General features: G+C 41.2%; 1 protein-coding gene across 2 annotated transcripts; it reads left to right on the top strand.

Annotated features, from left to right (window-relative positions):
* Positions 1–7,558: 7,558 nt before the first annotated feature.
* On the top strand, positions 7,559–20,812 carry mknk2b (MAPK interacting serine/threonine kinase 2b). Of its 2 annotated transcripts, none has more exons than XM_018695804.2 (14): positions 7,559–7,723; positions 8,372–8,592; positions 9,105–9,192; positions 9,422–9,523; positions 9,657–9,754; positions 12,260–12,339; positions 12,517–12,590; positions 12,761–12,865; positions 12,979–13,034; positions 13,252–13,347; positions 16,853–17,047; positions 17,145–17,309; positions 17,421–17,461; positions 17,581–20,812. In XM_018695804.2, exons 2-14 carry the CDS (start codon positions 8,542–8,544, stop codon positions 17,852–17,854), a joined length of 1,425 nt encoding a protein of 474 aa, XP_018551320.1. In that variant the 5' UTR covers positions 7,559–7,723; positions 8,372–8,541; the 3' UTR covers positions 17,855–20,812. The 2 variants fall into 2 exon arrangements, with proteins under 2 accessions (XP_018551320.1, XP_050933301.1); XM_051077344.1 differs by having other exon boundaries at positions 9,404–9,523.

Raw genomic sequence — 20,812 nt, 5'->3', positions numbered from 1 at the left:
TTTGAATTTAATAATCACTGTTTGATTTGCATTGATTTTCCTACCTGAAGCTAACAGCTGCAGGGCTATGACTAAACTTAATCTATTGATTTGCATTTCCTGGGTAGGTACTCTAGTCAGATTTACACCTTCAAATTAAATCAAAGTAGTAATTTGGGGTTTTTTGTGTTAATGTTAAATCACAGTGAGAAAAGTAATTTTTTTTTATTTTTATTTTTTTTTTTTTTATGTTTTGACTACCATATTAGGCATTTGAATAAATTTGGGGTTTGGCTCCATCTTATTTTAAAGTTCTATATACAGTACTTGTGGAAAGGAACTCAATACAGTGTACAGCCCTGCTGCTGAGTCAGACATTATTAAGTCTGTGTTATTGTACACTTTGGGCCTCGAGCCACCAGGCAGGTTCTCAGATGTCAAACCTGCAGGTGTTTGTTGCAGATACTCTTGGCAGCTGAAGGTCACACGAGACTCAAACCTCACATGACAAAACCCCAGAGGTGGCACATGTTCAAAAGCCCATGTTTAAAACCGTCCACTGGGTGGCGTCAGACACCGAAACCCTCCTGTGTTGAGGAAACGCTGTGATCCTGCAGTTAATGTTGTTGGCCTTATGAAATCTGCCTGGTGTCCCAGTTATAGTCATGAAGAGGAGAACCGATTCGGGTCATTGATTCGACTAAGCTGGTTATGTAAGAAACAGGCCAGACTGTACTGTGATGAATACAGAGAGAGTTTTTGTTTTGAATGAGCCCAGCTTTGCATTATTGGGTCAACAACAGTCATGTAAAGGCTTGAGAACAACATTGTTGATCAGATTTAGAGGCAGTTATCAGTCATAATGGTTTGGATTATGTAATTAATGACCAGTAATCTTGCAAACAAAGAACACACACAGGTAAACACAATAATAAGGTATCTAATTAGAGTCCACAAACTTGTGACAATCATAAAACTTAAAGTAGTACATTTTGTAAAGGGACATTTTCCCACATTGGCTCTGCAGGAGTACAGCTGGGTGGAAGGTTCATTATCCACAGTGTTGGAGGAAGTATTCAGTATAATTTCATCATCAAGTTTCACTGTAAGTTAAATTCAACTTGAGTAAAAGTACAAAAGTATTATCAGAAACATTTACTTAGTATTAAAAGTAACATACAAATATATTCTCTCACTCGCCACTTTATTAGGTACACCTGTACAGCAGTATGTTTTAGCATTGATGTTACAATCAATGATGCTGTTGAACATATACAATATCCTGCCTCTCTTATTTTCAAATAAAAAGGTTAGAAACACCTTTCAATATAGTCCAGTACAAAACCAACTTTAACAATGACTTCACTTCAAAACATGCTGTATAATTTAATTTACACATTTCCTAAACATTTGTTAAAAAAGATGTTATGGCTGGGCTGTTGTATTGGACTGCATTACACTGTACAGTTGTACCTAACAAAGTGGCCACTGAGTGTAAATACACCAACAACTCAGTGAAATTGCATCATGAGAATACAGACACATTTTCTTATCACTGAGTTGAGTTGATGATTCTGAGCAAATTTCAGTTTGAACTGTTTGAGATTATTTACTGAAGTTGAAATGGATTTACATGTGTGGAGAGTTTTGTCTGATGCAATGCACCAGCACAGAGTGCAATATACTATATGTAACATATACATTTGTTACATCATGACATATATCGTTAATGGCTCATAAATATCACGATACTCATATCACACATCACCGGGACCAACTGACGCATTAACATGTAAGCAGAATTTGAACTTTTATAAGCAGATATGTCTTGTATGTGAAATGTGAATCTGTAAAGTCACCAGTAACTACAGCTGATAAACACAGTAGGAGTAAAAAGTACAACTTATTGAAACCTAGATGAGTATAGGTATAAAGTCACAGAATAAGTGCCTCAAAGTTATATTATAGCACTTAGTTACTTCATACCAATGATTATCCATTAGTCAGGCATCTCCAGCCGGATAAGTACGGACAAGTACTCAGATCCTTTACTCAAGTAAAAGCACAAATACAGTTGTGTAAAAATACTTAAGTACAAATAATAACTAAAACTGGCCCCTGCAGAAGTATGGCTCCTTGAGTATTTCCTATTATTAAATTTAATAAAGACTGATGCATCAGTGCAGAAGCACCATTTTAATGTTTATGTTGGTGGCAGTTAATTTTAACTACTTTATATACAGTTAGGTAGTTTGGTCAAGTGCTTCCCAGACTAGATGTCAGACTCCTCTAAAGGGTCTCGAGATAAAACTGAGGAGTTGTGACAGCATGAAATGGAAAAGTACGTTCTTAATGCAGGGACTGAGTCATGTGAGTGTCATATACAGTATCACTGTGTCTGCTGATTCATTACTGTGAAAGCAGCTACTTTTGCTGTGGCTGGTTGAAGTAAAGCTATAATTTCCTATGGCATACTGTTTTGTAAATGTAGGTCTTCAAAGTAACTACAGATACAGTAAAAGGTTTAATATTTACCTCTGAAATGTAATAGAGTATAAGTATGAAGCAGCGTGAAATGAAGTACTTAAGTACATGTACCTCAAAGCTGAACTTAAGTAAATGTACTTAATTACTTTTCACTACTGAATGGCTGATTATCTGTCAGTCATCTTAACTGGGTGTTTATGTATTAAATTTTGTGTTTGTCAGTATATTCACAGCTAAAATATGTTGTTTCCATTCCTCAATTCATTCAAGTTGGACAAATGTAAATATTTTTTATAAGTTAATATTAATTCCAACATGATGTAAGTATCTGCCCCAGTAACATCAACCACCGAAATGACCTCATTTTGCCTGCTGTAACCTGATCCTCTTACAGGATTGTCCCTCCTCTCTCTCTCTGTGGAGTCACTTCCTCTTAACACTGTACTCTGGCAGCGCATGCTACGCCTGTTACGTGTGAGATGAGCTGTGCCTGCCTTTTGCTCTTCCCTCCCTCTGCTGTGTTTTTCTCTTCTGGAATGTACCAGACAGCCCCGAAGGGCTCTGCAGTTGCAAGACGCGAAGCAAAAGTACTGGAGAGAGGCCAAGAACAAGGGGAAGAATTTCAGGCTGCAACCAATCAGACTGAAGCTCGTCCAACTCAGTCAGGGTTTACGCAGCAGTGTCTGCCTGTTGTTTTGATGGTACAGTGTGATTATTTACATGCAGAGAAAGGGTTTGGGAGATTATGTGACTCAGCACATGCTGGAATGGGCACACACCCATAACGGTTTTTGTGGCTTGCAAGTCAGTTAATTGGTGCAGTGCTGTAGCCAGTGGGGATGAAAAGTGAGCATGATTTTCAGGGCCCACAGCTGAAGTCCCGGACACACAAAAGTTCCAGTAAAATGATGATTCATTTAAGAAAGGGGCCAAAAGAAAAGTTATTTCTGTACGTCCAACCACCTCACAGCTTCTCCACTTTTGGGAATTTGTTGTTTTTCTTTGTCTCACACGATGCTGAATGGAAAGTCACTGGAGAAAACAAACAATCTGAAGATGCTATTGGCTCTCAGAAATTGGGATTAACATTTTTCATAATTTTTGAGATTCAACACACCAAGAAATTTATCAGTTAAAAAATTAATTTAGAAAATAATAAAAAGTTGCAGCCTTAATTGTTACATCTCTGCAACACAAGACAATAAAATCAAAGTGTAACACAATGTATCTCTCTCTGTATATTAAGATGCTCTTACATCAGCTGTCGTGAAGTCTACTCTAGAAATAAAAGCATTTAGCTTATTAATCAGAAATTATGTAGTGATACAAATGTTACAGCTGAGTGTGAGAAGTCTGTGGTGACTAAACATCAGCTACGTGCTGACTAGCAACAGATTGCAGTTGGCCAATCCAAGAGGAGATTCTAGGAATTCAAAAACATGATTAATTTCAAAATGCTTGTGTTATACAGGCTTACGTAACAGGAGCAAAGTGTAGAAAAAGAATACAAAAGGTTTTCCATGTGGAGCACAACTGGAGCAAAGTTGGAACAAAACAAAATCTGTTGCAACATCCTTGGTAACTTTCTGTGTTAAATTAATTTCACTGTATATTGGATTCATTTCTGTGGTCCAGTGGGTCGTCTGTTTTCTGTAACACCTAAAGCACGTATACAGTATATTTTTGCCAGAGGTTACATTAGAGTCGTTTCCTCCACTAGAGACTACTTTCTTCTAAGAAGTTTGCTCTGGGAAGGTTTCTTAGAAATGGTATAATACGCCCCAGGGCAATGTGACCTTCCCACAAGGAAAAGTATGCAACTTATTATAACAGTGTAAAACCACTGCTGCTGCTTTTCTAATGCACATATCTGAGCCTTTGACAGGTTTATTTGGACGTGCCAGGCATGTGCATTTCATGAATACAATTCCAGGTACATGCACAGAAGCATATAGCGTGTAGTGCTGTACTGTACTGTTTATACTAGATAGTACAGGAATGTGTTTGCAGCAAGTCCTGCTGGTTCACATATATTGTGCCTGAGGTGAGTTTCAACACATCACGTGTTTGATGAAGTATTTTATGTGTAGCTTTGTGCCTTTTTTTTTTACTACATTATGGTCATAAAGCTGGAGGCTTTGACTATATAGGACAGCAGAGTCTAAAAGGGGCTTTGTTAAAACTGTAGACATTAAGTTTTCTACATAAATAGCTTTAGGGTTGAATAAAAATACAGACTTTACACATACAGAACATTTTCTGCTAGCTTGTTGCATGTCTCCCTTAAAGTCACATGATGTTTACACAGAGTGAAATATTCAAACCCAAGGCTATCATATACTATTCATTTTTTATGGCTGCACCACTGAAAGAAATACACATATGTAAACAACATATTTATTACCCCAAACCTTGGCCTGACATATGTGGTGTTTTGGGAAAATATGGGACCTCCACAGGAAAATAAAGTTGTATGGATTTGAACAATGTTTGGCTGCTAGGAATGAGTTTGTGCTGACTGGCTCAACTTTGGGTTACTGAGGTTTAAATTAAGTGCTTAAGCATGTTGAAACATTTGTGAGGCAATTTTGAAAAAAAGTGTCTGACAAAATTTCAGTGCAGTTTACTGTACTCCACAGTCAAGGAGTAACGTGCTATCTATCAGATGATGCAGATGCAAGAACAGCACAATACTGTAGGTGGACTACAGCTACACCTCCATACAGCATGCAGGATATTGTGAAAGACAAGAATCTGGAAGGCATCAAGAAGCACAACAACAGAGACACACCTCTGTTATATCAGATTTCAAACTGAAATAGCCTCAGCCTGAAAAGAGAACCCCCATCCCCTCCCAAGTATCTCCTCATTGAGAGCCCTCCATGTCAGAAATGGGGTGGTTGCCACCCAAAGTTATTTATGATGAACTGTCCCCTTTTCCTTTTGACCTGGAGTAACACAGACCCACCCCCTGCACTTCTATGTGTGATCTTGTTTTCCTACTAAAACCTGCAACTACACTATGTGCTCTTGGCTAGGGATAGTCTGCCAACAGCTTGCGTAATGTTTGCTACCACTGAGCTTATGTTTGAGGGGCAGGAGGTGAAAGGAGGAGGAGAGGCAGAAAGCCTCCGGTCACAAGACAGCCAACTCCTGAAAACAAACCTTACATGGTTTTAACTAAGACACGCTTGATAAACAATACATTTATGTTATGCATAGCAGGTCTGTGAACTGGGGATTACAGCCCATGTAGTGATAAATAACCGTTAACAGAACAAATAGCAGAGGACATACAGTTTGACAGCAAAGCATGTGGCATAATAAATGTAGGCATGTTCTCTTCCTAATGCATTTAATGCAACTACTGTGCCGCTATCAAAAATACCTTTGCCTTTAATCTTGGTAAATACTGTATGAACATGTCATGCCTGTGGCCCCTCACAATTAGCAGATGGGCTAAGAGAGCACACATTTTTACATCATTTCTTTCATTATCACAACCATGAGACAAGTGTCTCCACCCTCGTCTGGGCAACAGCCTCATCAACAGGCTCTAAAACGTGGCCGTGTCTGCCTTCTATCATACATCACAAAACGTGCGGGCTGCAACTGGCCATTACACACCCTACCCCTGTCAATTACAATGCCTCATGTCCAAATAATTACTGTGCATTGTATGAATGTTTTTGACTGATTTCAGCATATTTTGCATCCAGAAATGTATTGCAGTGTTCTTAAAAGTTAATTTTAAAAAAGTATCAGAATGATTTACTTTGCTCAAAGCAAATGGAGTTTAAATCTCTCAGTTAGCATTTAAAAAAAAAAAAATTAAATATTGAAGATTATTTTCTATCCAGTGGTGGAGGGTAACTAAGTGAATCTACTCAATGCAGTACTCAAGTACAGTTTTGAGGTACTTATTTTACCTTTACTTACATTTTACATTTCAAAGGCCAGTATTGGCTGACAGCTGTATCTCTTTCTCTCTCTTTATCTGTAGCTACAGGTTATTTTCAAAACGGTAACATAAAAAATGTTGCTTTTCTTCAACCAGTATTGACAAAAAATTGCTGCGGAATGAATCTGCAATAACAATCCACTATTATTAGTCTATGTAGCACTTACAGAAGTGAGTCTGTCTGCGTTAAGAGCACTTTTACTTTTAATACTGCACAAACATTTTGATGCTCATACTTCTTCACTTCAACCTCAATAATTTTTTAAGTACTGGAGTACTGAAGTGAAATATCTGAATGCTTCTTGGCAATTACATTGCATGAGCATGTGCATCTGCATGTTTGTGAATCTGATACTGAAATGCCACAACAGCTGAAGTCATGTCACTGCCCCAGTGTGTGAGAAGCTGCTACGTGCATGCAGTGACTCACATGGGGATTTCTTTGAACACCCATCTGGCCACGGCCATTCATCACTGGGTGTGAGAGTAAAGTTTAGGGCATTGTAAATGCTAATTTCTTCCATTTCTGAGACGCACAAAGGAGAGGGGAGGTGTACGTCTGTCTGCGCTCCCTTCTTAGAGAGCACAAAGCTGACAAATTGTTCTTTTAAGTATGGCTCTTATTTATAATGCGGCAATGACGTGCGGTGACAGCAGCAAGAGCAGTTATTGTGATTTCAACGTCGTCATAATGTAAACTGGTGGATCTGGTTTGTCTACATGTTCAGCTTATCCAATCGGTCCATCTCCATTGAGATCCTCTTTCATCAGAACAGCCGTAGGTGCTGACTGTGCCGGCGTGCACGTACTCGCCATTATCCCCTCCATACGTCCCATCGTAGGGCCTCTGAAACAAAACAGCGCTCAGCGGCCGCGTACCATTTCGCGTTCATCCTCGATCTTGTATCGTGGGGCTTTTCCAGAAATGTCACGTGAGGCGATATTAAACTGAAACCCATCAATTTATCTCTTATTCTGAGCCTCGAGTGACACGTCGAGCAGCTGTTTATGCTTCTTACGTTGAAAAGTAGATAGCAGTAAAACGAAATAGTACCTTGCCATTACATCTTTTTCTAGAAATCACGTGATCCATCCAGTCCGTTGATGCAGTCCTGAGGAGGGAGGAGACGAGGAGGAGTCAGCCGGGAGGTTATAAAACCACCTACGCTGTTGCTTCTTCGCCACCTTCCACGCACTTACTATCAGGCGTTTCCCCCCCTCGACCGTCCTCTGCGGCTATTGAAGCAGTGGGTCAAACAACGACGCTAACACTGGAGCTGTAAAATCAACAACGGGGTGAGTAAAAACAGTAGCTCTGGATAGTTGGTCGCATGTTTTCTAGCAATTTCGAAAGGCTGGCATTTCTCCGTTTTTTTTCTTTCGCAACACCACAGTAACGTTGCAGTATTAGCAGTTGCTAGTTGTCTTGTGACGTTGTATAAAGTAAAATTGGTCACAACCGTCAGCTCGGGACCGGTGCTAGAGAGCAGTGCTCGCGAGTTAACCGTTATGACTGGAGAGCATGTCAATGTTAGCTTAACAAATGTTAGCCTCCCTGCGGCTACTGTAGTCTTTACTGTTAAACTGAAAAAGGCGTTGCTTCCGACAAAAGTGCTTATCTTACCCAAAGTATAGTATTGCAGTGAGTTTCTCCATGTTGTATCCTCTTAACTTGGCTTTTTTTAAATGACTGGACATAATCCAACAATTGAACTGAAAGTGGGTGGCGTTGTGGTTAGCTATTGCTGATTGTTTTTATTGCCTCTTGAACATGTGACGAACATTAGCTCATCTGCTATTGTTAGGGATGTTTGCTTTTCTGATTATTAAATTTCACTCGAATCTACAAAACTCTTTTAGATTGCAGGTGGCCAACCATTTCTCATCAGTGATTTGTTCTGGTCATGTGGGTTGTAACGCTGCGGTGTTTTGTATTGTCCACAGGGCTCCCGTTTAAAGCGCCGCAGCAAGCTGACCAGCTAGCGCAGTGTGATCACTTGCGACTCTCTCTGAAACGACTTTCTGTTTCGGAGAAGTGCAAATTGATATTCCCAAAAAACCACTGCCGCCGCCGCCGCACATCCACCAAAAAAATCACCCCAAATCCAAGCAAAATGGTGCAAAATAAGATCACCGAAGTAACCGGATTCCACCGCTCCTTCAAGGTGAGATTGGCTGAGGGGAAATGCACTGCTGCTGTCACGCTTTTCGTGAGGTCTCTATAATCAGAGCACGTTTGTCAGCATGTATGAGAGAGGATTTCACCTTGCTATATATAAACACATCTGTTGCTCTCCCACATCTTATGGCTGACAAACATGTCATGTGGCCCACAGACACATGCTTGTACAGTTAATGGAAGTATGGCTTGTGTAAATGATAGCTAAGTGTTAAAGAACTGCAAAAAGGTGGCTTTTGCACTCACTTCTATGCATACATTATATTCTGATACATTCATATGACTGTAGGTCTTTGGGCTACTTGGTAGCTTTGCATCAAATATTCATGATTTTTAAAGTATCTGCCCATCGGCTGTTTTCAGTCTACTTTCAGTTTATGGTTGCAAGATGGGTGATAACAAGCCTCTCATCAGTCATGACTAACAAATGATGGTGTCAGCTAAACAGTCCATTGATAAGATTGCATACCTTAACAAGCATTTGTTTTTACCCCCCAGGGCCAAAATCCCTTTGAATCAGAGGACTTCACTAAAAATGGATCCCATCTTATCGATTCATTTAATTTTGATTCCTCCCCAAGACACGGTGAGTATTTCAATTGAAGTGTTTTTTGAACTGTAACTTATCTGAGTGTTGTCAATTCAATCCATAATGCTTTAGTTGCAACAAAACTGACCTAGTCAATTGAGGCTGGTTTCTCCAATTTGTGTTTGATTGCTTTTAGATTTTATTTCCCTTTTTAGTCTTTTCTTTAAGTTTGTTTTGGCCCTGTTCTCACTAGCACATTATAATGTAGGCACTCTGGTTTTCACAGACATGCCTTCCAGCCAGCCTATTGACATCCCCGATGCCAAGAAGAGAAACAAGAAGAAAAAGCGTTGCCGGGCAACTGACAGTTTCTCTGGACGATTCGAGGGTAAAATCTTTTTATTTTCAGTATCATAATGTTACAGTTCTGAAAACTCTTAACAACAATTGAGGTTCTTCTCCTTAACATGATTGAGCAATTGAACTTGTATTTTCCTAACCTGTTAAACTTTCTGCCACAGATGTCTATAGACTGCAAGAGGAGGTACTAGGAGAGGGTGCTTATGCCAGAGTGCAAACATGCATCAACCTCATCACCAACAAAGAGTATGCTGTCAAGGTAAGAGATTCTCACACACTTAATGACTGCAATATATCAGAAATACATTTGCATAATGCCTGTGGGCTTGATTCCTGCAAGTCAGTGCTCCTCTCTCACGGGTCTGTGAATGTCGTTGCTGCCATGTAACACTTGCATGCTGCCTGTGTGGGGTACCATGGCTAGTGATCAATACAGAGATGATAAATTTCGAGGACCATGCTTAGAGATGTGAATTGCATAATGAAATGGCTGTGTACACAGTGGGGCCCTGTGCCATTACACGCTGTTGAAGAGTTGAAAGAAAACTAGCCTATGGGATGTGCAATTCTGGTCTTGGGGCAGGATATGTCTTTTTCTTTTCTTTTTTTCCATCTTAGTTCAGCTCGCTCTAGTGGATGTCTGCAGGGTCTCATCTGTGTTGTGCTTTTTCCTTTTTTCTGAGTGTGCAACACTAGCTGCTGTAGGCAGGCACTTCCCCTCACTGTTTTTATAGTTTGTCAGCCAATCACAAGGCTGGGAGGGATATACCCACCCCTTTCCTTTACTCCTATCACCTACAGAGGACGCTCTTACTGAGAACATTGTGTACTGGCAACTGTGCCAAAACAAAACCCACATAGAGAGGAAGGAGGGGGTGCTGGGCGAGGGTTGTGACCCAGGGTGTTTACACTGCTTTGTTCTCCTTCTCGCTCAGTACAGTTTTACTTTTTTCTTTTTCCTCTCCAAATGGGGTGTGGACTTGTGAATACATGTCTTGCCTCTTGGGGACTTCCCCTTTTTGCTGTTACATGTAATGCTTATTTCCTCATTTTTAAAAGAAAAACATTGTGAAATGTGTGTGTGTGTGTGTGTGTGTGTGTATATATATATATATATATATATATATTTTGGCTTAAGTGTAGAAAAGAGCTTGTTTGTCTTTTTAGAAATCCTTGGCCCTTAACCCACTAATCCCTTCAGGACACTGGACGTAAACACTAATCTATTATTTTACTTCTAATTAATCCCTATTTGCTGTTTAATTCTGCTATAGTTCAAAACAAAACCTTGAACTAATGGCAAGTTACTCCCAGAGCAAGTGTCCAGATCATACAAATTAATATTTCAGAGGAATGGGAGAACAGAGTCTCTGATGTGACCATGATCTGTTAAGTATTGTTTACCCTGGGATGGTTTGGTAGATCCCTTGGGACATTGCAGTGCTGGGGGAGGAGACACGAGGGTCGGCAGTTATTGGAGGTCATTTGGGAGACGGGGTTCAGACTGCTTCTGCCAGATGTCCTGTCTCTCCCCTCCCCCTCCAGACAGGAGTGAGTTGCATGTGTGGGCTCCTTGTGTTGCAATTGCAACAAAAGCCTAAGCACCAAGGACACACAGAGGGCTGTGCAGTGCTTGCCTGTCTGAAGATTCCCTAACAAATCATTCCCCATAAATGTTATTTCACAACCCTGGGTTGATGTTTGAACCTGTAGTGTGGCTTAGTGACTTGTTTTGCAGGAGGCTGCTGTGGTTCTGTTATTGGGATGAACAACCATATATATAGTACCTCGCAATTAACTGTCCACCCACTTATCATGTTGATAATGTATTTGCCAGCTATGTTTTACAGTGTTTTTGTTATCAGGGTGGGAGGTTTGTGTTGTGATCAGGAGAAAGTGAGCTGAGCTTGGGGACTGTTTGTGCTGCTGACTCAGACTGGAACAGTGCAGAGGCTTTGGACTGCTCACAGGCCTCTTGTCTGTCCATTAATCCTAGACACACACTGCAACTCTGGCCCCAGCGGGCTTCAATAGCAGCTGTAATCCAGCTACCAGGAAGAGAAACACGCACAGCCTCCCAAGCAGACAATAACTGACCAGGGCTGGAAAATTCAGGCCTTTTGCTTTGGTGTCAGCAGTCTATCTTTCTGTCGCTTTTGGCAGACCATCCTGCAGCTGGTGGCCTCTCAGTGGTTTATTTCCAGGCAGCACAAAGTTATATTTAGAGAGCATTCTTTGTTGTTGCCATAAACCATTTTGGATTACCTCATGGGATATTTCAAAGGAACACTTATTGGCTCCTTAAGCACTTAAGATTTACATATGGGTCACACATTAAGGCTAAATATAGAGATGTTGTGACTTGTTTCATTCTCATTCTGTTCTGTCCCTGCTTTGGAATGCAGCACTAAAAGTAGGTTAAACTATCTTTGCAACTGTGCCACAGGATGGGATAAATGTTGGCAAGCACGAAAAATGCAGGTTTGGTCTGGAAGGAAACCAGTTATAGGACACTGCATATGGAATATATAATCTGTGCCATACAGCTAGCTCTACAGTAAACACAGCCACAGGTGGGGTTTTGTGGTGCAGTGTGAGGGGGCGGCCTTCACCCAGATATTAACTCTCACAGATAGGCTCGGTTTTTCTTCAAGCCTCAGAGCACTAACAGAATTGCTGTGGAAAACATGACCGCTACAGGCTTATTGGTTTAGTGGTCTATATTTAGATAATGTGGCTCAAGCACTATTTTGTTCTTTTCCAGATAATCGAGAAAAGACCAGGTCACAGCCGCAGCCGTGTCTTCCGTGAGGTTGAGATGCTCTACCAGTGCCAAGGCCACAGGTAATGTCCCTCTGTCACGACCAGCTAACCATAATGCCACCTGATGAATGTATGGAGACAGCACAAATCGGGTCACTGTGTCTTATTAGTCCTCCTAGCCCTATTGTGCAGAAATCATATGAAATTTTCAGAATATAGTTACCACTGGCTCATAATGCTTTTTTTTCTTTTCTGAAGGAACATCCTTGAGCTGGTGGAGTTCTTTGAAGAGGAAGACAAATTCTACCTGGTGTTTGAAAAGCTCAGAGGAGGTAAGTGAATTATAGTTGCTGCAGGATGCCTGCATCAGATCCCTTTGTTTATTTTTAAACAATCCTGTAATGCATGTTCTTCATCTCTGGTCTGTGTGTGGGAAGACATTTATTCTATGTCTTTTGCTTGTAAACTGACCTGATATACTCTTTATGTTTTTCCCTATTAGGGTCAATCTTGGCGCACATTCACAAGAGGCAGCACTTCAGTGAGCAGGAAGCCAGTGTTGTTGTGCAGGACATCGCCAGTGCTCTAGATTTCCTGCATAACAAGGGTAAGATCACTTATACAAAATTGCAAGCAATGGCAAGGCATTTTGGCCCCGTATACACACTGGCCAGATCTTACAAATAAAGAAAAAACACTGATTGCTTTCATTTTTTCCAGGAATGGCACATAGAGACCTGAAACCTGAAAATATTCTCTGTGAGAGTGCAGACAAGGTGAGTTTACCGCAAACATGTTTGAGTCTAGATGTTTCAAAGGGCATCTAATGTAGTGATAAAGTGTGATAAGTTCGTGATTAGGATATGAGCCATGGTAATGATAAGGGACAGTGGAAATATATGATCCCAGAAGTATATATTCTCAACATGAATTATACAAAATTAAGAAATGTAGATGACTGTGAATGATTCTGACCTTATTTGTCTTTACCAGATTTCCCCGGTCAAGATCTGTGACTTTGACTTGGGCAGTGGGATCAAGCTGAATAGTGACAGCTCACCCATCTCCACCCCTGAGCTCCTCACTCCTGTAAGTCCAGCTGCTTATTATGCTTGTTTTTTGACATAGAGTTTTAACACCTTTTATAAGTAGGAGAAAATTGCTATTGAAGGGAGACTTGTGCTAGAAATGTACTAGTATAGCTACTCAAGGCTTGTAAGAGCATTATCTATCATATGGCCATAGTCACATTTCCCTGTCCTTGTTGTGGATAAGAGAGCTGATTTCAGGCTGTAAAACGATGTCTTTATCAAGTTGAATTAGCTGGTTGTCTATTGGGCAGTCCTCAGTGGTGTCAGTTGCAGGACAGCTCACTAATTGGAAGAGAGAAAATGCTGTGTTTTGAGGTTAAGGTAGTTCAGTGTTGGGTAGTTTCTCTGAAATCATGGCATGGATTGCTTCCTGAATGTCCCTCTCTTATCATGTTGAAGTATCAGCAACTCTTGGATAGATATCCCTCAGTTTAACGTCCTGTTGCTTATCACTCGCAAATATTGAGGCCCCCTGAGTTTGGGGTGGGGGGGAATGACTCTTTAACCTTCCTGCTGTCGTCACAACACAAAACAAATCCTCTGAACAGTGCCCAGAAAAGCGGGATGTTTGCAACCTCAAAGAGGAATGGCAAAGTTGAACTGGCAAGCTCTCTGCTTGTGTCAACACATACTGTGTCTGTTGGTTGTCTGTGGGGCTGGATAGATGGACCAGAGCAGGTGAAGGATGGCGGTTTAGCCTGCAGGAATGTGGCAGGGTGGGTGGGGGATTTTCTACACTGGTAACTTCATCTTCCTTTAGCAGAACTAATGGACAGATAGCACATCCCCAGACTATTTGAAGGGAGATAGTTTTGGGGCCAAGAGACACCATGTGTTTAGTCTACATGGATTTTGATGCTAGTCCTGAGTTATTGTCTGTTTTCCTATTAGTTTGTCTTCATGTTTTATTTTATTAAAGGGTCTGTTATAAGGGGAGTTTTTATACATAACTACAAGGCTTGAACCAACCCCTTTCTGTAGAGAAAAAAGTTGAGGACAAGATGTGATGGCCTTGAAATGTAATAAGACTGCAGGGAACACAGTGTGACTTTTACAAGGCCATGTCCTACAGCATGAAGAAGTTGCAATGAAACCAAAACACACAGCCTTTTGCTCATTTCCCTTTTCTTTCTGTGGTATGAGAGAGAAAAACATCCTCCATCTTTCTGATCAGTCTTCGCCCAGTGGCCCCAACCGCTTGTGCTGGTCTGCGCTTTCTTTATGTTCTTTATACAAAGACTGTGCATAAGGCCTGTTCTAGAAATTTTAGTCTTTCCCCTCGTATACCTAGCAACTGAGATGTGATTGGCTAGACAGTGGGGAGGGGGAGGGTAACTGGGAGGGACAGAACACCCAGTCTGCTCATGCGCGCTGGCTTGTTTTCTTTGCCTTGATCACAGGAACAATGTTATCTGATTTTCATCTCACTATTGGCACTCTCACCCTGCCCCCTCTGTTGCCCACATTCCTACAGTTGTTGTTGCACAATATAATGTGGTGTTGCATTTATCATTCAAGTTCCGAATCCCACTGAATACACTTTATCCAAGGGCTGTTAAAAATATAAGTTTACTGCAGATCTCTCCAGTATAAACATTAAGGAACGCAGGGAGGAGGAGAGGGACCCTTCTAGGAAAGAGCTAATTTTAGTTTACTAAGAACCCTGCACAAGTGACTGCCTGCCCGTCTGCAAGGCATGAAATAAATCTGACTGTTCAAATGTCATCGCTCATGTGCAGCAGTTGTGAACTGGGTGGAACTGCAACATGAAGATGCTGCACACCTGCAGCTTAGACGGTTAAAAAAAAAAATTTCAAGGAACTGGCTTGGTTATTTGTTCTTGTCACAGATGCACGTACAGCTGCTCGATGACAGAACAGGTCTTCTTCCTGTGTAAGCCTCTTCAGATAAGCCTGTAGTTTACAAACAGCAGAGGTGTGTGTCATCAGTGCTGTCGGTATGGTCTGACTAGTCACATGGTTTCAGGAAAGCCCCAGGTTGCGATACCAACCAATCCTGCGGTAACAGCTGATTATCGGCAGCTTACAGGAAGGTTTTAGGAGGATGTGAACTGATGCAAGTGTACAAGGTGTTTGCAACAGCAGCACAAGAAGAACAAAGAGCCGTGATTACTGTTATCCACCATCCTTTTTCAGCTCATATCACTGGCAGTCCTGGACTGGCTCTTTATCCTGACTTGTCTTTGATTGCCAGTGTGATTCTGTGGCTTTTTAAACAAGATTAGCCTTGATAGCTGTTTTTGATAGCACAGCTATCACACTGCCTTTTAGGCTTAGGGCACCTTGGTAGGCAAAAATATCCTTTTGTGTCTGTGTGTGTTTGTGCATGGCAGCTGCATTTGGCCTGAATCCCGGGGGCCTGCCTGTGGAGGCATTTGCCCCAGACATCATGATGTTGTTGGTGGGGGTTGGGGTTCTCTATCCCACAGAAGCAGCTTTGTCTGAGATGAGATTCCTGTGCAGCAAATTTCATTACATAAGGGTGCAGCAGGGTGTAGGAGGAGTTAGGAGACAGCTGGGATATGGTACTGGGACACAATAGATGCCTGGTCAATGTAAACATTCACCTCCACAGATGGAAGGATATAGGCCAGAGGGGTTTACCGGGATACAGGTTTTAAAGGGGACAAATATATATAAATTATGTGGTTGTGTGTTCAAGTTTTGAAAATGGCTGATCAGACAAAGAACAGATTAACAGGTATTCTCAGAGCAGGTTCTCAGAATTTAAACAAGTAGTCTATATTAGGACATCCTCTATAAACCTCAAACAGACTTGACTTTTTTAATTCACACGGGTATAAAAGTTATTGTTTGTTAGTAGAATAAGGCAGCAGTAAAAAGTCTTGTCCACAACGAACTGTGTCCTGCTGAACTAGCGACCTGCTCTTCTTTTCTGCTCCTAAAGTATTAAAACAGGATTTGGTGTTTGTGTTTCCAAGTTATGTAACTGGTGAGGGCTCAGCCCAGTCTGCCTCTGCAGGACAGCCAATCCTCTTTTCAGTGCTCAGTGTTTGGCCTAATTTCTTAGCTACATAACAAGACCCGTCAGAGCCGAGCCTATCCTTGCCGTCATCCTTTTCAGCCTGGCTTCTGTTCAGTGAGATGGTTAAAGCAGTGACTCACTGCTGCTGCCTACCCACACTAACCTGCCTCATTATAGACCAGCTGTCCCTTTCTCCAACCCTGACATGTAATTGTACACAGTGTTCCAACTTGGTGTCCTCAAAAGCCTCATTGGGTGTTTTAAATGAATCCATCTCTGCAAATAAGCATGTGACTGTCACATAGGCTGCCCTCTCAGAGAGTAGGCCCCAAGCTTTAGGAGTTTAAACCACGAGATATCAGCTGAATGGAGGAATGTGGACAGCAGCCAAGAGGAGCCTGTGTTTCTTTTCTCTTTACTCTTTTTTCTGCGTAGTTTGTTTTTCTGTGTTTTGTCATTCCCGGGGCTAACAAATTTGTTCATGTGTCTTTTCACAGTGTGGCTCAGCAGAGTACATGGCACCTGAGGTGGTTGAGGCCTTCAGCGAGGAGGCTACAATTTACGACAAGCGCTGTGACCTGTGGAGCCTCGGAGTCATCCTGTACATCATGCTGAGTGGCTACCCACCTTTTGTGGGTCGCTGTGGTGGTGACTGTGGCTGGGAATTAGGGGAACCCTGTCACACCTGCCAGGTAAGAATATAACACACATCAATGAAACCTGACCAGCATCAGTCTTCTCCTTCCGGGTCAAAGTAACTGATGGTCATTTTTTTATGTTCATTTCCAGAACACTTTATTCGAGAGCATCCAGGAAGGAAAATACGAGTTTCCAGAGAAAGACTGGGCTCACATCTCCTCAAGTGCCAAAGATCTAATATCCAAACTTCTGGTTCGGGACGCCAAAAACCGCCTGAGTGCCAGCCAGGTGCTGCAGCACCCTTGGGTGCAGGGGGTAAGTCTAAAGCCACAGCTGCACTTTTGCATCTTTGACACACATTTTTTTATATTGTGGTTTTAAAGAGTTTGTTTCTAACCAGTAAACATGTGTTTCTTTTTTGTTCAGGGTATATCCGACGCTTTGCCAACATCCATCTTGCATCAGAGGTGAGACATCAGAGTTACAGCAGACTGTATTCCTTCTGACACTGATAGAAAATATTTGCAACTTGTAAATGTTCTTTGTTCACATTTTGACCATTGTTGTCTTTGTTCTTCTCCATTAGAACCAGCAGTGCCAGGGATCTGACATTCTTTGCTGACAAGGCCATGGCTGTGAACCGGCAGCTGGCTGAACAGGATGGCATGGAAGATCAGCAGCAGCAGGAAGTCCCGTTTGTTGTTACTGCTACTGGCTCTTCCATGCGTCTCTCTCCTCCTTCCAACTCCAAGCTGGCCAGGCGCAGGCAGCGAAGCAGCCAGCCCAAGGGAGGGCCTGTCTCTGCTGCGGAGCTCCGTCAGCTCTTGGCCCCTCTGGTTATCGTGGGAGACTGTGCCTGAACTTGGTCAACCCTGACCTCCGACCTTCCGTTAAGATTCAAGTCCAGATCTAAGACTGCCCTGAGACTCTCCCTGCCCAGTTCTGGCCCCCCTCTCTAACTCTAGCTGGCCTTGGTTGCTCTGCCATTCAGGCTTTATTGCCTCTCTGTTAAGGGAGATGCTGCTTGCAGCCCTTCCTCTAAATGCCTTCTGCCCTTCTGCAGCACTTCTGAAGCACATCAGCCCAGGGCCTGCATATAGCAAACACACAAATATGTGCTCGTCCAGGTTGGGGAGGAGGGCCAGTTAATGATTTGGGAGAGAGAGAAGTATTTTCTAAGTTATGTTCTTCTTTTTTTTTCATACAACTCAGTTCAGAAGAAATCAGAACACTTAAACTAAGCTCAGACACCAAAGGACAACCTGTTGTGCTGCTCCCACGTTACAACTGGATCCACTGTGAATTAAGTTATCTGGAATGTTCTCTTTGCCTGTATGTGTATGCATGAATGGCCCATCTGCAGATACGTACAAGCTTATGCAATATGCCAAGATGAAGGCTGTTCCTGTCTCGAAGGGATTCAGTATAAGGGGCTGGAAGGGCTGGAAGCCAATGCTGTCCGTGCCTGGTGCGGTCCATTATGTGGCTGGGGACTCTTCAAAGATTTTTTTTTTTTTTTCCTCCATTTAAGATAAATTCCTCATAACTGAGCCTCTTCTGTAAATGTCTGAGAAGAAAACACGCACTCATCCAGCTTGGTGGCCATGCACTTAATGCTCCGAAAGCAAAGAATGTTTGTCTGTACCCAGCCAGCCATGACTTACTCTTGCACCAATTCATACAGTTTGTCATATGGATATATGCCAATTTATCAGTGGTCACACCGTTCAGTGTTTGAGAACATCAGGCAAGTCTAATAGTTTTAAACTATTTTACTTGGGTTATGATGCATGGCCACCCCAAAATAAGATACCTGGTATGTTGGTACAGGCTGGTTATACAGTATGTTAAATGGCTGGGCAAGTGAAACTGGGTCATTGTTACTTTCACTGTAAAGGTTTCATAACATGTCCCCTTGCTGCAACCAGAACTTGTATTTTTTTTTTTTTCCTTTGTAAGATTATTATTTTTTTCTACAAATCAATATGCATTAGATTTAACCTTAAATATTTTTGGCAGTAAAGGTTAGAGCTCCTTTCAGGGGTTTTGAAAAGCACATTTTGGCCAATGCGACCTGAGTGTCTTTTTTTTGCTAAAATACATATATTTGGACCATCATCTGTTCTCCAGGGTTTCACCGTTGTCTTGTTTCTGATGAGACGCACCCATTTCAAAAATGACATTAGATATTCTCATTTCAAAATAAAGAGGCAGATGAGATTTTTCAAAAAAGAAAAAGAAACATTAAAAAAAGGAAAAACATTCCACAAAAAGGAAAAAATAACAAAAAAAAGTCTTCCAAGGACATGTAGCTGTATTAAGTTTACTTTATTTTTCATGTTTGAAAACTCCATGTCAATGTGCCACACTGATTTTTTTTTTTTCCTTCTTTTTTTCCTCCTTTTTTTGTATGGCTGTTAATAAGCTTCTATTTTCTATATGGTGATTTTCATGCAGGTGCTGTTCAGTTCAGGTGAAACACCGGATGTTTTCCTTTAAGTTTTTTTTATGTTTTGTGTTTTTAAAAGTTCAGAGTATGTGGTTGTATGAGGTGAGAAGATGGAAAGAGTTTGTTTAGTTGAGCTGGAGCGTTCATGCCCAGTGAAGGCGAGTTTTTAATTTTTTTTTTTTTTTTTTATGTGTAAGAGTTGGCAATAATCTTTTTTTTTTTGTTGTTGTTGTTCAGATTAAGTTAAAGCTCATTCTGACAGGTAATGGACTGGTGATGAGGTGGTCTCACAACACTGTAGCCATTTCACCAAAGAGGGTTCAAGTCGTGACATTGAACACATGATCCATCACCTAGCAGTGAAAAGTGGGGAACTTCTGATTGTCCATGTCCTGTTGCCAGCACTGCAGCGACGGTACTCTGGAAATGGTGTCAAAGGACCCATTATGCTGATAATAGGACACTGTAATAGTTCTAAAAATACCTTTCTACAGATGCATCGCTATGGGGTTTTATGTCTTATAATAAGACTTACTTGAATTTGTGTATGCAGCTGTTTCTTCTCCATTTGGGAAACTACTTTGCTATCGGTAATCTCAAAGCATTAAGCTCATGATCAAGGCAATGCTTGGGGGTTTTGAAGATACCTATACAGTTCAGTATTCTGCCTTTTTCTCCCTTTTGAGCATCAGACAAGTTAGTCCCTACTTTTTTGATAGGGTTGGATACTCAGAAACGCACAGACTTTGGCCATACTCTAATATCCTGAATGGTATATATATGAGTTTCTTGGTCATGACCATTTCTACTTTTTTTTTTTTTTGGTCAAATGGCAGTAGCTTTTCAGACTGCCTTTTATTGGGGGATAACGGGACAAAATGATATCCTTAAGCCTCACAACTTTTATAATGTATGTCATTTTGAAGTAAGGAAGTGTTAAAATCCAAGTCATTCATTCAGATGGACAGTTCATCATCGACCTCCCCACAATTTGAATGTAGCCCAAAGGCAAAAGCATTTACAATCCAGCAACACTGATCAAATGTTTTATAAACAGTTCATTTCATGGACACAGTGTGGGGTTATTCTATCTAAATTGATAACAGTCCTCAAGCTTTTTTTTTTTTTTTTGGTGAATTGACAGATGATTTAAACACTGAATCACCCCAAACCCACTGTTTTCATTGGGAAGAAATCTGAAATAAATACATCCTTTAACAAAAAAACAAAAACATATTTTGATTTAAAATAAGCACTTTACTGTACCATGTGAATGATTGCAGTTCACTCAAGGCAACATTTATGACAGTTGCTACAGATTTTTGTATTGTTTTTCTAAAAAAAAAATGCAATAAAATGTTTTGAACTA

Source organism: Lates calcarifer, linkage group LG17 (assembly GCF_001640805.2).
Source record: "Lates calcarifer isolate ASB-BC8 linkage group LG17, TLL_Latcal_v3, whole genome shotgun sequence".
Lineage (NCBI taxonomy): Eukaryota > Metazoa > Chordata > Actinopteri > Centropomidae > Lates > Lates calcarifer.
This window is presented reverse-complemented; position numbering and strand designations above follow the sequence as displayed.